The sequence below is a fragment of the Castor canadensis genome, chromosome 12, assembly GCF_047511655.1.
Source record: "Castor canadensis chromosome 12, mCasCan1.hap1v2, whole genome shotgun sequence".
NCBI classification, from domain to species: Eukaryota; Metazoa; Chordata; class Mammalia; order Rodentia; family Castoridae; genus Castor; species Castor canadensis.
In genome coordinates, this window is record NC_133397.1 from 81,922,565 (window position 1) to 81,938,762 (window position 16,198).

General features: G+C 39.9%; 1 protein-coding gene across 1 annotated transcript in view; it reads left to right on the forward strand.

The window, feature by feature from the left end:
• Positions 1–16,198, forward strand: part of Acoxl (acyl-CoA oxidase like) — a 353,884-nt gene that overhangs the window by 326,096 nt on the left and 11,590 nt on the right. Inside the window, exon 18 of the mRNA XM_074050254.1 lies at positions 1,698–1,799. Within this exon, the coding sequence (XP_073906355.1) occupies positions 1,698–1,799 (102 nt within the window). The remainder of the gene's footprint in view (positions 1–1,697; positions 1,800–16,198) is intronic.

Below are 16,198 nucleotides of genomic sequence, written 5' to 3' on the forward strand. Positions count from 1 at the left end.
TACCACTCTGTCTTCTAGGATGCAACAGCCACTCTCTGCCTTCCTCCCTCCTGCCTAGTGGTGCTAAGAGGTTCAGCATTCCCATTTTGGGGTGTTACACTGTTCCTTATGGTTCTCCTACATCTTGCCCATACTTTTATTTTAAAATTATTAAACTTTCCTTGAATCATCCTAATGTGAATGAGTCATCTGTTTCTTGGTTGACTGTGGCTGATGAGGATTCTGGATGGAGTGTGAAGATTAACTAGATGATTTCTAAGAACACTTGTACTTCTACAGTTCTGCATTTCTTATCACTGACCTCATTCTTGGATACACAAGAGTGTTAAGGACTAACTTTCTGTACCTAGGGCCTCATAGCAAGTACTTTTGGAGTATATATGAAGTTCACCTAGAGACTTGTGATTCAGTTTAGCCATCCAGCATACATGATTTATTATCTTTATACAAATTTATATTTTCAGGACACATTACATTATTTTTTCAGTTACTCATACTATGTCTACAGGATCAGCTAACATCTTTACTGTGCTATATAAAAAAACTCAAAGAAAGCTTATACTGGCCAAGCAACTACACCCAGACTTTGACAAGTTCACATAATACATAAGGTGCTAAACCATACTATGACTCTTTCTAGGGAAATTGAGTAGTTGAGCCTCTTCATAATGATGCTATTCCAAGGGTATCTCAGTTTCAAAAAAGGAATGAAGAGACTGTATTGTCTGAATGACTGCAAATCTCATAACTTGAGTGTGATAGTCCACTGAAGATATATTGTCTTATGACAGGAAGGCCATCTGCATTTGACTGAGAATAAGAGGATTTTGTTGTAGTCACTTGGCTTGACATTGAGACCATCTTCTTTCTAAAGAGTCATTATATTTTAGAGATACATAGTGAGGTGTTTAGGGATGAAGTGGTATGACTAGGGTTTGTGTCACAATAGTATAGAAGAGGACCTGGATGACAGCACAGACAAATCAAAATGGCTGTGGGTTGATGACTATTGAAGGAAGGATGGAGACACGAAGGTCTGTCATACTATGCTCACTATTTTGTGTCATTTGGGATTATAGAGCAATAAAAGTTAAATTAATACACAGTTAAATAAAGTCACTTCTTTCTACAGCAAAACTCATTTGTTGCTGCTTCCTGATGCCCATGATGTCATACAGGAGCTCTGTGTGGGTTTCAGAATGTAACAGGAAAAGAGTATAGAAATAAGATGCAAATGAGGAATGCTATTTTCCTGACAGCTTAATCAAACCATACTCAGTGGAAAATATCAAGATGACATTATTTGAAATGTACATTGAGTATTTTTGCAGGCATTGAGAAGGGAAGCCCACAGAACCACATGCATATTTAAAAAAATATATTCTGTGCTGACTTCTAAGTAACCTGGAGAGGAGCAACAGGGCAAGGTTACAGATAAAATAAGACTATAAGTTAATATTTCTTGAGTTGGGAATGGGATTGATACAGGAGAGTTCATTATACTATTCATTCTACTTTTTATATATTCTTTCAGTTTTCCACAGTGATTTTAAAAAATAAATCATACTTTACATCTAAAACATGATAATGTTACAGTATAAAATTGGTTATGATGTTATTTCTCGTTTACCTCCTCAGATCCTGCATTTTCTGATATGTTACTATTTGCCCATTCTTTCTTCCTTCCCACGCCTTAGTTTTGTCTGCTGTATGGAACCAAGCTGGTGTTCCAGGAGCGGGCCTGGTATTTAGAACATAAATACTTGACTCCAGTGTCTAGCATAAAGATCAGGAATCAGGTAAGTGTCCTAGGGTACAGAAGAAATCCTTATGCACCAGCCTTGGTTTCTTAAAAAACAGTCCTGCCAATCTTTTATCTGTTTCCACTCATGGACTTTTATACTGCTGGGACTTCATACACATGTTTTCATTGCCAACCATGATCATAAAATTATACTTCAGAGTTTAAGTGATAAAGGAATGACTTACCAGACATGAACTTGCTGACATAAAAAACACGTAAGTGTTTTCCTTGTCTTTGGGAAAAATATATTAATGATTCCAATTTTTTAATCCAACCAAAACCTATTAATTCATTCTTCATAATCAGAAGAAAGAGCTTTAGTATTTTTACATTAGTGGTAACAACAGAATTCAATAGCTACTGAGCACCTGGAATGAAGGTGAGGCCAGTGAATCACTTCTAAAATGCACTCTAAAGAAAAAGAATATAAAACAGCATAATCCTCTCAGTACTTCCTTTCTGCAGGCCCTCTGCTGAAACACAAACAGGTATCAAACTCAGTCTCAGCGTTCGAGGGAGCTCTCTTCCAAGTGGAAGATGACAGTTCCTTCCTTCCTTCCTCCCTCCCTCCCTCCCTCCCTCCCTCCCTCCCTCCCTCCCTCCCTCCTTCCTTCCTTCCTTCCTTCCTTCCTTCCTTCCTTCCTTCCTTCCTTCCTTCCTTCTTTCCTTCCTTCCTTCCTTCTTTTCTTTTTTGAGACAGGGTTTCTGTATGTTGTCCAGGTTCATTTCAAACTCTTAGTAATCCTCCAGTTTCAGCCTCCCAAGACCCTGAGATGACAGGAGTGAGTCATCACATGTGGCTAACAAAGCACTGCTTCTAATGAATTCCATTGGCTAGAAGTCACAAGAGCAGCACAGATACAGATTGGAGGGCAGACTCCAACCCTCAATTTAAGGAGTAGTGCACACATAGGGAAGGTGTCCTGGTTCATTTTGTGTTTCTACCACAGACTGGTAATTTATCAAGAGCAAAGATGGTTCCTTATAGTTCTACAGGCTGGAAAGTCCATGATCAAGCACTGGCATCTGATTAGGAAATTCATGCTACATCATCTCATGACTGAGGTAGAAGGGAGGAAATAAAGGGAGGGAGGGAGGAAGGGAGAGAGAGAAACTGACTTTTATAACAAACCCCACTTTCATGATAACTAACCCCTCCCAAGAGAATGACATTAATCCATTCATGAAGGGCAATCACCATTTATTAGGCCCCACCTCCTAACACTGTTGCATTGGGGATTAAGTTTCCAACACATAAACTTTGGTACACATTTAAACCATAAGAGAAGTAAAAATTAGCTGAGTGCTGATGGCTCATGCCTATAATCCTAGCTAAATGGAGACTGAGATTAGGAAGATCATGGTTCCAGGCCAGTCCAGGGAAAAATTAAGTTTGCAATACTCCATCTCAGTGGAAAAAAACTGGACATGGTGGTTCATGCCTGTCATCCCAGTGACAGTCAGAGTTTAAAAACTAGGAGAACCAGGTCAGGCTGGGCAAAAAAGCAAAACTTTGTCTCCAAAATAACCAGTGCAAAAAGGGCTGGTGGAGCGGCTCAAGCAGTAGAATGCTTGTCTAGCAAGAATGAAGCCCTGAGTACAATCCCCAGAACTGCAAAAGAAAAAAAAGTAAAGAATTGATGAATTTTTAAAATTTGTGCTCCAGCAACGTAAAATTAAATAAATAATACCTCAGAGGAAATTGAGTAAAAAGCCTCAACTTCTATGTAAATTGTTACTATGCCTTTGTATTTTTACAGTGCAACATGATTTCCACATTTATCATTTACTGAATCCTCACAGAAGCCTGGGAGATAAACAGGGAGGAGCCAGCCTCTTGGGAACTAGCTTTAGGGCCAGATCTGGGTTGCTTAGTTCTATAGCATGTTTTAAAGGCCCTCTTTGTCAAATTTCTGAGCTGCTGCCTTTGAGCATTCAGTCCCTTTTCTGTTGTTACCAGAAGGAAGAGAGTGGTGGAGCTGGCACACCTCCTTCCTTTTCCACTTCCACCAAACCCTGTTGCCTTCCAAGCAATGATTTAGTAGCTTTTCTTCACCAAAGTGGAGCCCTTGGTCAATTGACAATGTGAATAGGAGTGTGCATGGAAAGCTGCACAGAAGAGACTGCAATGATTGTGTTACTGAAAGTAGTCTGGGTATTTTCCCAGGCTATTTCTTCAAGTTTATTGATTCTTTCTTCAGCTGCATCTAACATGCTAGTTAAACCCTCAATTTTTAATTCCAATTGTTGGAATTTTTATTTCAAGAATTCCTTTCTTCTTCTTTTTTTTATACCACCCATGTCACCTCTTAGTTTTCTGTTCCTCAAAGATAAATTAATATTTTGTTTTTTATATATTGAAATATGATGCTTTATAGCTTATGATTCCAATAGTTTCAATCACGTGTGGATTTCTTTTCATCTGTTGTTCCAGCTCTGTACTCGATGTCTTTTATTGCATGCTGCTCATTGTTTTGAAAAATGGTAAGATTTATATGAAGGTCAAATTGGACTTTTTTCCGCTTGAAAGACCTCTGAAGGCACTGTTGGTTTGAGACCCATTTTAACCCAAACTGAGGGCTTGAAGTTTCTCAAACACTCATATTCCTAAAATCTGGGTAAGAATTTCCTTCTTCTCTTGAGGTTCTTTGATATACCAATCTATCACTGTGAAGGCCTTCTGTTCAGGTATTGCCTCCTGCTGGCTATGTTTTTTTTTTTCCACTATCATCACCTCCTCATCCATCCTCAGACTCTCAAAGTGAAAGTTCAGATTTGCTGGAAGTGGCATGTGCCTTCGAGGGAAATGCAACTTTCTTACTTCTTTCTCTAGGCTTCTATTTTCTCTTAAAATTTGCCTTTATTGTTTTGTCAGATGCTTTGAAGATGCTTTCCATCTTTTCTCCAAATATTTTGATTGCTTCCAACAGGAAAGTAGTCAAAAAAATCTGTATGCAGAAACAGGAAGTCTCTTTGCTATTATTCCACATGACCCCACAACAGCCTTGTGAGTGATTTTTATCATCCTTACACATCCATGAGGAAGCAGAGGCCCAGAGTGGCAGAGCCATTTTCCCAAAGTAACACAGCTAGGAAAAGCCACATCTTTCAGACCCCAAATATTTTCATTTAATTTATTTGGCTAATACTAAGGAGCAGACAGTAGCAACAGGAAAACTCAATATCCAGTTCCTGGTTTCTAAGACCATTTGCCAATAAAAGGATCTAGAGTTCTTGGAACATAGCTAATTCTAGAGCTGGGGTAGGGAATGTGAACGATGAGCTTATAGTATCCTCTACTGCCAAAAAAGTAAGAAAGTACTAAAAAAAAGCCCCAAACCCAGCAATGATTGGGTATGTCCAAGGGATACAGGAGGAGCCAACTGAAAGAGCTCCAATTGGCCCAAGCTGGAACTATTTGAGTAATAAGATAGATAACCCTATAAAGCAATTAGACGTAAATCCATAATGGTATAGATAAATGATTAAGTAAGTAAATAAATAGCAGTGGAACAAATCTCCTTACAGAAGAATTCCAAATAACATGTGTAGATACTCCTTTCTGCCAGAGATGAAACTTGACTCCCTCCCCATGAGTGTGAATTGAATTCAGTGACTTGCTTTTATTTTAAAGAATAGAGTATGGGAAGGGGCCATACTTTACAGAGGAGAGACCTGGCGGATCTCCCATTAACTAAGTGAGTCAGGTTAATATCACCAGTGACAGAACAAGCGCTGTTCAAAGCACGAGCCTCTGATATCATGTGATGAGAGGAGTTCTTCTCACTTCACAAAAATCCATAACTAGGGTCTAACCATGAGAAAAAAGTCAGGCAAAGGCAAATTGAAGGATGGTCTCCACAATACCTGACTAGTACTCCTCAAAACTCTCAAAAGATAGGGACATATCAGATCAGAAGAGACTGAGCAGACATGGTGGCTGACATGTGGTATCCTGGACTAAATCCTGGAATAGAATTGGACTTTAGTAGAAAAACTGGTGAGATCTGAATAAAGTCTGAGGTTCAGTTAATAGTAATGCACCATTTTTTTCTAGTTTTTACGATGGACCATAGTTAAGTAAGATGTTACCATTAGGGGAAACTGAGTAAAAGGCATAAGAGAACTCTCTGCATTATCTTTGGACTCTTTTCTTTGTTGGAAGAACTGGGGATTAAACTCAGGGCCTTGCACTTGCTAGGCATTCTACCACTTGAGCTCTGCTCCCACCCCCAGGCCTTTTGCTTTTAATTTGTTTTTCAGATAGGGCCTCCCACTTTTGCTCAGTGGGCCTCCAACTGTGATCTTCCTACCTCCACCTGCTGCATAGCTGGGATTACAGGTGTCATGATCATGCCCAGTTTCTTTGGAGCTTTTCTGTAAATCTAAAAGTATTCCAAAATTAAAAGTTTATGAAAACAACAACAATACCAACAAAGCATAGGGAAGAGCAATGAAACGATAAAGCTTTCTAGAACACCCAGGACTTAAACTGGAGTTATAGTCCAATGATAATTTAAATATGCATATATTTATTCTAAAAACTATCTCAGTGCATTCTCATAGAGCTCTTAAAGGTAAGTATGGCTGATACAATCCCCATTTAACAAGTGAGTCAAACTAAGAAACAGAAGTTGAACAACTGTCCAAGATTCTAGCTGAGCACAGAACCCTGAACTCCTGGGCCCAGGTGGAGATGGATTAAGCCCCAGACAGCATCCAGTTCCCTTGGAGGTTAAGGAGAAATGAAATACCTGAGGAGTTCAAACCTTCCCCGAAGGCCCACTTGATGTTCCAAAGCAGGCAAACTCCACCCACATATTCAGAAAGTAGCACACACGTCCAGTTGTTCAACTAAGGCCCACAAGAGAAGGGACTAGGTTTGGATTATTTTTAATTGAAGCCCACCTCCCTCCACCCAGTACTTCAATCCTGATAACTACCTTCTTCTTTTTGTCTGGAACTTCAGGGCTGACAGAACAGGTCCTTGTACATGACCTGGGGAAAAGCACCCTCAGTGTGAACAGCTGTTATTCCACTTTGGACACTGGGGATCTCAGGTTGACTGTGCTCAATCCGTGAATGGTCAAGCTGAGGCTTCCATGGTAGGTTTTGGACTCCAGTATCCACTGCTGGTCTAGTGTCCCAGGGATGAACTGCTCCCCTTCATGCCCTCATCATAGGATCTTGGCTCAAAGGTCTATTGAGTGGTAGACCCTGGGGCTGTGTCATAACAAGGTCCATCCCCTATTTTTGCAGGGATATGTGTAGAACAATTTTGTTCTTTTTTCTTAGAAAATTCAGTGTTCAGGCATTATCCTGTTTCAGCCTTCATCAGCCCAGACATTTGTGTTTATTTTACTTCAGATAATTATCAGCCTTACAGAGTAACAGTCAGCTGAACAGTATTCTTTTTCAGGAAGAAACTAACCCAACAGTTAATAATTGTGTATCTCCATTAAAACAACTTTATTTTGCTTTTTAAAAAAACTCAGCTTCTGAAATTGTTATAATTTAATGCAAATGAGTATTTGGTTGTGAGTCTCTTAATTTATTTAATGATCTCTGAAAGTTGCTTTAAGTTATACAGTCAGTAGCCCCACTCTGCTCCCTGGTCTCCCGGCACAGTGCCCACCAGCACTGTAACTGTGGCTCTAGGCCACACATGGAAAAGAAGCAAGTACTAGTGGACATGTGGTCAGCTCACACTAAGAAATCAACACAAGAGGAAGCTTTTCACTCTGTGTCTGTTGAGAGAACCACAGCACAGCTGTGGGTTGCAGATCAAAAAAAGGACCCTATTCAGTGTGGTGAAAATACTTAGCAAAATGTTAAATCAGGCACTGTTTCCTGTCCTGAACTCAAATAATGGAACCATATGTGAATGTAGGTGACAAAGGACTGCAAGGAAGCAAGGGAGAGAGGCATAGCCCAGGCACAGCAGGGACAAGGGTCGCTCTTCCACATCTCAGAGGCCATGGGAAATTGCCTATTAAGAACAGTAGTGTTGAAAAACCAAAAGCTCACTGGTGAGAAGAGAAAATAAACACTAATTATGACTGTGTTCAAGAAATCTGGACACCCCGCCCACTATATTCACACTGTACCAACAGCTTTTACCTCTTCACCTAACTGTGGCCTTAATGTCTTGTTTGAGTCATGACCTGTCAATTCCTAGATCCACTATCTCTGTTGGAGCTTAGCCCATTTGAGTCTCTCTCTTATTCTTCTCAGACTGTTTTCATTTTGGAGTTCTGCTGGGCAAAGCCCAGGTCCACCAGCACAAACCTGGGTCCTGTTTTGCACCCTTGCTGGTAGGTAGATCCAGGAACAGACCTAACAGCCTCCATCTGCCCGCTGAAGGGGACCATTCCTTTTTTCCCTAACTGGGTGGCAGCTGCCCAGGAGCCTAGCTGCCACAGATCCCTAAGAGAGCCTGCTGTGGACTAGGCTCCTTGGCTGTGTCCTGTCAAGTCTAAAATGGCCACTAGAGCTTGAGTTTCAGTTTCAGTTTATCAGTCATTGAGGAACAGCATTCAAACCCGTTGATTGGTGGGTCATTCAAGTAGTACAGGGTAGACACAGCCATTGGCCTGTTGATTTACTCTTAGGAGATGTGGCTTGGAGTGAGATTACGCAGAGGAATGGCACACATCAGACCCCAAAAGCCAGGCTCCTGTTTGTATTTAGAAGATGGGTAACAATCATTTATTACATTTATTTACCTTACATTACTTATTATTTATTTAGATCACCTTATCACATTTATTTACTCAAAATAAATTGTTTGTTTATTTTGAACCAAGCATAAACAATAATTGTAGACATTGTCTAGTGTCAAAAAAGGTTCAAGGTGGAAGAAACAACGTAGGGGAAAACTTAGGAGAGACTTCTAACCCTAAAAGATGGTATTGGGATATTAGTCCTTTCTCCAAATCTTAGCTTCAAGGAGAACATATACCCCACACTTGAACCCATAATTCAGAAGGGACATTGCCCTTTACTTCCTACAAATGCTGATTTCCATGTTGCATTAGTATTTCCCTTTAATGAATACTCACATTTCCCATCCTTCTATTTCTCTTCGCCAAACCACCTGGATCAAGACAGCTTAGCAGACATTCGCACACCAGAATTCAATGCAAGATGAACTGAGGTTTTAGGGATAGCATATTGAAAACATTCATGGGAGAGGGAAAGGAAGTAGGGTTTCTCAGTCCCTCTGCCTCCCCTACTTCCCACAGATTCTTGCTTTCCTGTATAAGGAATCTGAGGAAAGACCTGTTTTCCCATCCAGTAAAGCCCACCCAAGTTCGCTGCAGGCAAACAATGAGGTGGTGGAACCCCTGGCTGTGTCCCCCAGGCCAACTGTGGAAGCTGGGGTGCAGGTGTCAGCAGAGGGACCTGTTTTGCTGGGGTAGGAGAGGGCCAGCTCCTGCTTAGTGGTCATGGCAAGGAGTCAGAGGTGTTACTGGAAGGACACCGCATTGAATTGGTCACACTGGGAATGCAACTGAGTCAAAATTTAAATTCTCCTTGATTTGAAAGCATCACCAGAACTGTTTTTAAACTACTGTCACTTCTGTAGGACCACTGGTGCACCTCCAGGGGATAAGAAGGACCAATTAGAATTTGTGTTGTAGCACCAAAGACCTTAAAACGGAGACAGATGGCTGCCAAGAAGGGGGAAATCTGTCTTCTCTCTTTCCTTTCTCCTCTCATCACCGCTGACCCATGCATGCTCCTTGGTGGCATGAAATACATTGTTGAACCTGTAAATGCAGGCCACTCATCTAAGGTTAAGAAAATATAAGCAGGATTTGGTTTCTTCTGTTTGGCCAGTGAAAAGGACCCTGAGGTCATCCTCTACCCCCACAATCCTGGTTTCCGCATGGTGGCCACCTGGTCAACCCTCATGCCCCACAGTGGAGCTCTGTGTATCTGGGAAATGAACTGGGATCATTCTATTTCCTTCATTCAAGAGTAACTTATTACAGCCACAGGAGAGGGCCAATTGTTTTGCTAAGCTCTGGCCTCTGAGTTCTGGCAGCTGCATTACTGAGAGCTCCTGGGGGAAGATGCTTAAAGTGACAGGCACCTGGGGCTCCCTTCTTCATGAGTGTCCAAGGGTTCACACCCTTGACCCAGGAGTCACAGTGAGACTTTCTGAAACTTGTACCTAAGAGCAGCTGTCCTGTAAAACAAAGACCTTTTAGGAGACAGACCAGATCTTGCAGGTAAAGACAAGGTGGATTTTATTATGATTCCCCCAAAATTAATTACTGAACCTAAAACAGAAACAGAAATGATCCCTAGTATATCTGTTTGGGTATAAATTAATATTCTAGCTAGAAATCACTACATATTTTAAAACAAAATGTGTTTTTAGTTGCTTTTTATTTTTCATACAGTAAGTTTTCTTTTTCCTTTGACTTTAAAAGAGATTGCAACAGCCAGCTCCCCTTTCTTCCTCCCTCTAGGAGGCTTAGTGTATTTAGTCCCTAGCAGCCACACCAAGGCAGTACTTGGGGGTTACTTCATTTTAAGGCACAGGACTTACTTGTGAGACCCATATATGTAGGGAAAGCAGAGGCTCATTTGCATCTTCCTTCCCTGGACAGCTAGTTACTCACTAGATTGTGGCTTGAACTACAAGACATCAATTCTATTAACCTCATTGGCTACTGCTGAGTCAGTGTGAATGAAAGTGTTCAGTGCAAGCCTATGAGGCTTTCTGCAGGGTCTTTGGGGAGGCACATGTTGTATTTCTTAATCTGCTTGATGAATGAGTGTATTCATTTTGTGACAATTTTGTAAGTGCTATACTTATATCTCTGCATGTACATTACACTTTAACTAAAAAGCATAAAAAGAAAACGAGAAAATTATGTTCTGGTGTTTATATAAAATCCTTTAATTAAAAACCTTAACTTGAAACTTACTCTGTGATTTTTTTTGGGGGGGTGGGTGTTCATTAATTAAATTTAATTTGAGAGAATCACAAATTCATATGCAGTTATAAGAATAACACAGAGGGTTCACTTCTCTTTACCTAGTTTGTCTTCTCAGTAGCACCTTGCAAAGGTGCAATATCACACACCAAGATTTTAACATCGATACAGAGAGGATACAGAGCTTTCTCATCGCCGCAGGGGCTCATTCCTCTTGTGGCTCTTTTATAGCCACACCCTCCTCCATTTTTCCTCTCTCTTTGATCCCAGGCCACATGCACTGACCTGTTCTCTGTTTCTATCATTTTTATCATTTCAAGAACACTGTATAAAAGGAATCACATAAAATGCAACCTTTGGAATTGGCTTTTTTAGTCAGCTTGATTTTTCTGGAGATTCATTTATGTTGATGCATGTATCCATGGTCTATTTTATTGTTGAGTATTATTCCACACTATGGATGTACCACAGTTTGAATAACCAGCCACACATTGAAGGATATGTGAATTGCTTTTAGTTTTTACCAATTAGGAATAAGGCTAAATATCTGTGTTTAGGATTTTTGTGAATATAAGTTTTAATTTCTCTGGGGTAAATGTCCCACCAGAGTGACATTGCTGGTGGCTCATATGGTAAGGGAATATTGACATGTGTAAGAAACTGCCAAATTTGTTTGTAGAGTGCATGAGACATTTTATATTCCCACCAGCTATGTATCAGAGGCCCAGTTTCTTCACTTCCTCACTGGTACTTGGTGTAGTCACTAGTTTCTATTTTAGCTGTTCCGGTAGGTGATAAGTGATGTTTCACTGTAGTTTCAAACGTGTTCACAGTGACTCAGTGAAGCATTATAGCCATGCATTGAAGCTTTGGTTGTCTTTTTCATTTAGTTTGACATCTTTCTGGTTCTTGGTATGATGAGTGCCTCTTGATTGAAACTTCAATGTTTGAGGTATTGCACGTGAGACTGTGGCTCTTCTTTAAACCCTCTCTTTTAGCTGGCTTCCTCTAACACTGCTCCAGTGGGGCGAAACATATGTCTGCTCATTACTGCCTTCTACAGAAAGAAGTCCAGGTCTCCACTCAGTCTCTGTTGACATTCAAAGGGTGGGGACTCCTTGCTGTTTCTGAGTGGGGGTTTCAGGTACCAACTAGGCCTCCACCAATATCTCCCTTCTGGAGAGAGGCATAAGAGCCTCATTACTGTTCTCTAAGTGGCCCCCACTGACATTAGTACTGTTACCACCATGCAGTGGCCAAGTCCTGACACTCACCAGGCCTCCTCCGATAGCTTCCCTTCTGCAAGAGGGAAGGGGCTTCTCTAGTGCCAAAAGGTGAATGTTCTGGCTCCCAGTGAGGTTCACACTGCCACCATGGGGTGCCTCACTAGAGGCTGTCGAGCTATCCATGTAGCCTGGAGAGTCATGAGTTGGAAGTGGAGCACAACCTTCTCTGTGGGGTTTGGATATACTAGATAATTATTTTCTGGAAGCTTTCAGTCTTGAGAGGTTACCCCTTTCCTGACCCTTTTGACTATAGAGAGAAGGCTGTTGTTGGGATTTTTGTCTACATCTGTTGGTTATATCCTGGTTGCCAGCCTCATCAGCTCCAGTGTGGAATGTATGAGGCAGAAAGAAAACCTAGGGCTTTACCACTGTGCCATTTCCATAGTCACTAGACAGTCTTCTTCCTCTCTTCACCTTTCAGAGTCTCTAAGATTTGTTTTATACAGAATGTTCAGGGAATTCCAGTTATGCTTAGTGGGAAGAACAGGGAAAAGCATCTTCTTAGAAGTGAGTTTGACAACAGTTTTTGGGATCAGAATGCCTTCTAGAGAACTTTCTGGATCCATCTGACTGTAGCTCAGAGGTCTCCAGAGATGTTCCAATTTGTGAGTCCCATTTCAGTTGGGCCATTTCCAGTCCCTCAATTTTCATGCTAAACAGTCTTCTTGCAACAGTTTCATTCAGAGACATTTGACTTCACTTAGAGAATCCTGTCCAATCTTTGCTGGCTTAACAGCCATATAATCTCAATTCTCATGAGTCCAAGCAAGGAATTTTTCTAGGGAAAAACTTGGCCTTGCTATGGCAAAATGAGGAAAATAAAATGTATGGGGTTTTTCATAATGAAAAATATTCTTCACTAAAATTATGTTATGTTCTGCCTACATTTTAGATACCAAATTTTACACTTGAAATATAATTATGATAGTAAACATTACTTTTTTGTTATCCTTACTTAACAATCACATATGGTTCCCCAAGAAACTGCTTTTATCCCTTTCTTTTTCTTTTAATTTAAAAAATTGATATTTTTTTCTGTGCATACATTGAAGTATGTAGTCCTGGGCATAGTTTACTGAATTCTGAGGAAGAGTAGCTTGTGCAATGCAGACCTCAACCACATTAGAGAAAGTGTCCATCAGCCAAGAAATTTTCCTCAGCCATTCTCTGTCAATCCCTCCCCTTGCCCCAAGGTTTTTACCCTGTCACCTTCTCCAGAGCTTCAGAGGAATGGAAGCAAATAGAATGAACAACATCAGCATGATGTTGGTGAGATAGATTCCTCAGTCCAGTCCTCCTCCTCTCCCCTCCCGACCTCCTCCTCCACTTCCTTCTCTCCCTCATCTTCCTGCTTTTTCTGCTGCTGCTGCTGCTGTATAGCATTTCATTGTATAGACCTCTTTAGCCTAGTCCTACCCGTTCCCACTCCCAATGCTCATCTCTCTAGGACTCTGCTGGGTCATTGCTTCCAGTACCTGACCTTGTTACCTCCAGCTGACCTCAGATTCATCATTCCAGAGGTGCTAAGTTGTCTTATCTACACTCATCTATGAAAAGAAAAAGAGCTAAAGATTTAAGACTTACTTTTTTTCCTTGCACTAACAGTTAAATTATGCTGGAAAAAAATTTCTTACTGTCCAGCTTAAGGTGTTCATGAATGTTACGAATAAGATTGTCAGAAATGTCTCTGTATGAGAGTTTTGGCATTCTTTTGGTAAGTACTTAGGAGTGGGATTAGTGCGTCATATGGTAGGCATTTGTTTAACTGTCTAAAAAACTGCCATTAGCAGTTCTCCAAATTTGCCGGTACCATTTTGCACCTCCACTAGCAATGTAAGGAAGTTCTTTAGTTAACACCCTCACCATTTAGTGTTGTCACCCTTTTGGTGTATAGTATTACCTTGCTATGTTTTAATTTTCATGTCTCTGATGTCTAATGGGGCTGGACACCCTTTCAAGTGCTTATTGGCTATTCATATGTCCTTTTATAAAGTACCCTGTCGTCTTTCACTCATCTAAAAACTGTGTGACTGCTTCCTATTAAGTTATAGGAGTTTGCTATACATTGTGGATATAGGTAATTGTAATTTTCCCAGTCTGTGACTTGCCCGTTCACTTTCTTAACAATGTCTTTTGATGAAATAAAAGTTATTAATTTTAATATTTTTGTTAGTTCCCTGTCTGTTTTCTAAGAAATCATGGCCTAACCCAAGGCCTTAAAGATACTTTTCTGTTCTTTCTTCAAGAAGTTTTGCTTTTACATTTCTGTCTACTTTTTATTTATTTTTTCGGGGGGGAGTACTAAGTTTTAAACTCAGGGCCTCATGCTTGCTAGGCAGCCTTTTTTGAACTATGCTTCCAGCCTTTTTTGCTTTAGTTATTTTTTAGGTAGGATCTCAAGTTTTGCTTGGGGCTGACCTCAGACATGATCCTTCTAACCTATACCTCTCATATAACTAGGATTACAGGCATGTACCACCATATCTGGCATCTCGCTGACTTTTTTTTGTCCAGGCTGGTTTCGAACCTCAATCTTCCTCATCTCTGCCTCCCAAGAAGCAGGTGTGAGCCATGATGCCCAACTTTATGTCTACTTTCTATCTCAAGTTAATTTCTGCATGAGGCAGGGTTGGGGTTAATTTTCAGAAATTAATCCAAATGTTTAACCATCATTTGTTAAAACAACAACAACAACAAAAAAACTTTCTCCACTGAAATGTGTTATCTGGAGATTCTTTCTGGAGAATTGATTGACTATGTTAGTGTGGGAGTATTTGGGAACTTTCTATTCTATCCCATTGATCTATTATTTTGCTAATTTTTCCTTGATTGTTGTCAGTCTTATACAGACAATATAAGTCTTCCTCTGACCATAGCTCAGAGGTCTCCAGATATGTTCCAATTTGTGAGTCCCATTTCAGTTGGGCCATTTCCAGTCCCTCAATTTTCATGCTAAACAGTCTTCTTGCAACAGTTTCATTCAGAGACATTTGACTTCACTTAGAGAATCCTGTCCAATCTTTGCTGGCTTAACAGCTATATATATGAGATTAGCTTATATTTCAAAGAAATAATGAAATATCTATGATTTTGATTGTGTTTTTATTGAATCTAATATCATTTTGGAGAAAATTGATACTGTAACAATCCATGAACATGGTATATCTCTCCATTTATTTAATTCTCACTAGCAGTACTTTTTTTAAAGCTGTAGTAAAAGTTCTTGAACATACTTCATTAAATTTATCCTTAAATTTTTATTATTTTAAAGCTATTGAAAATGATATATAAAGTTTCTAATTATATGTAGTATATACACACTTGATTTTTGTACATTGATTTGTATACCTAAGTTAAGTTCATTTATTAGTTCAAGTAGTTTGTGAATTCCCAAAGTACTCAATTACAGCATCTGAGAATAAAAAGTTTCACTTCTTTTTTTCCAATCTGCATATTTTTCATGCATTTTTCTTGTCTTTTTTATTGGTTAAGAGCTGCAACACAATGTTGAAAAGAAATATTGAAAGAAGGCACCTTTACTTTTTTCTTGATCATAGGGGAAAGTGTTCAATGTATAATGTTAACTTTAGGTTTTCCATAAATATCCTTTATCAGAATGAAGAAATTCCCTTCTATCCCTAGTTTGAGTTTCTATCAGTTTTTAATTTTGTCAAATTAAAAAAAGAAAAGGTTAGGGGTAAGGGTCACAAGACCCCCTTCAAGAGACCTTATGAACTCCTACAAGACCCAATCTCCTAAGGTTACCCTCTTCCAACTGCACTAGCTTAGAGACCGAGCCTTTAGCACATGGGCCTTTGGGAGACATTTGAGATCCACAAAACATGTCTTTCTTATGATGATCAAGAGAATTTTTTCATCTATGTTCCTAGGAGACATTTGGTCTTTGATTTTATTTTCTTGCTATGACTCTGTTAAGTTTTAGCATCAGGGTATGCTTGCTTCATAATATGAAAAGTATTCCTCATACTCATGGTTTTCTTAAATGAGATTTTGTATAAAATTATGTCAGAGTTTCTATGTGGTATTTGCTGGTGGAGTGGCTCAGGTGGTAAGAGTGCCTGCCTAGCAAGTATGAAGCCGAGTTCAAACCCCAGTGCTGCCAAAAAAAGAAAAAAATTACTCATCATTTGAGCTGC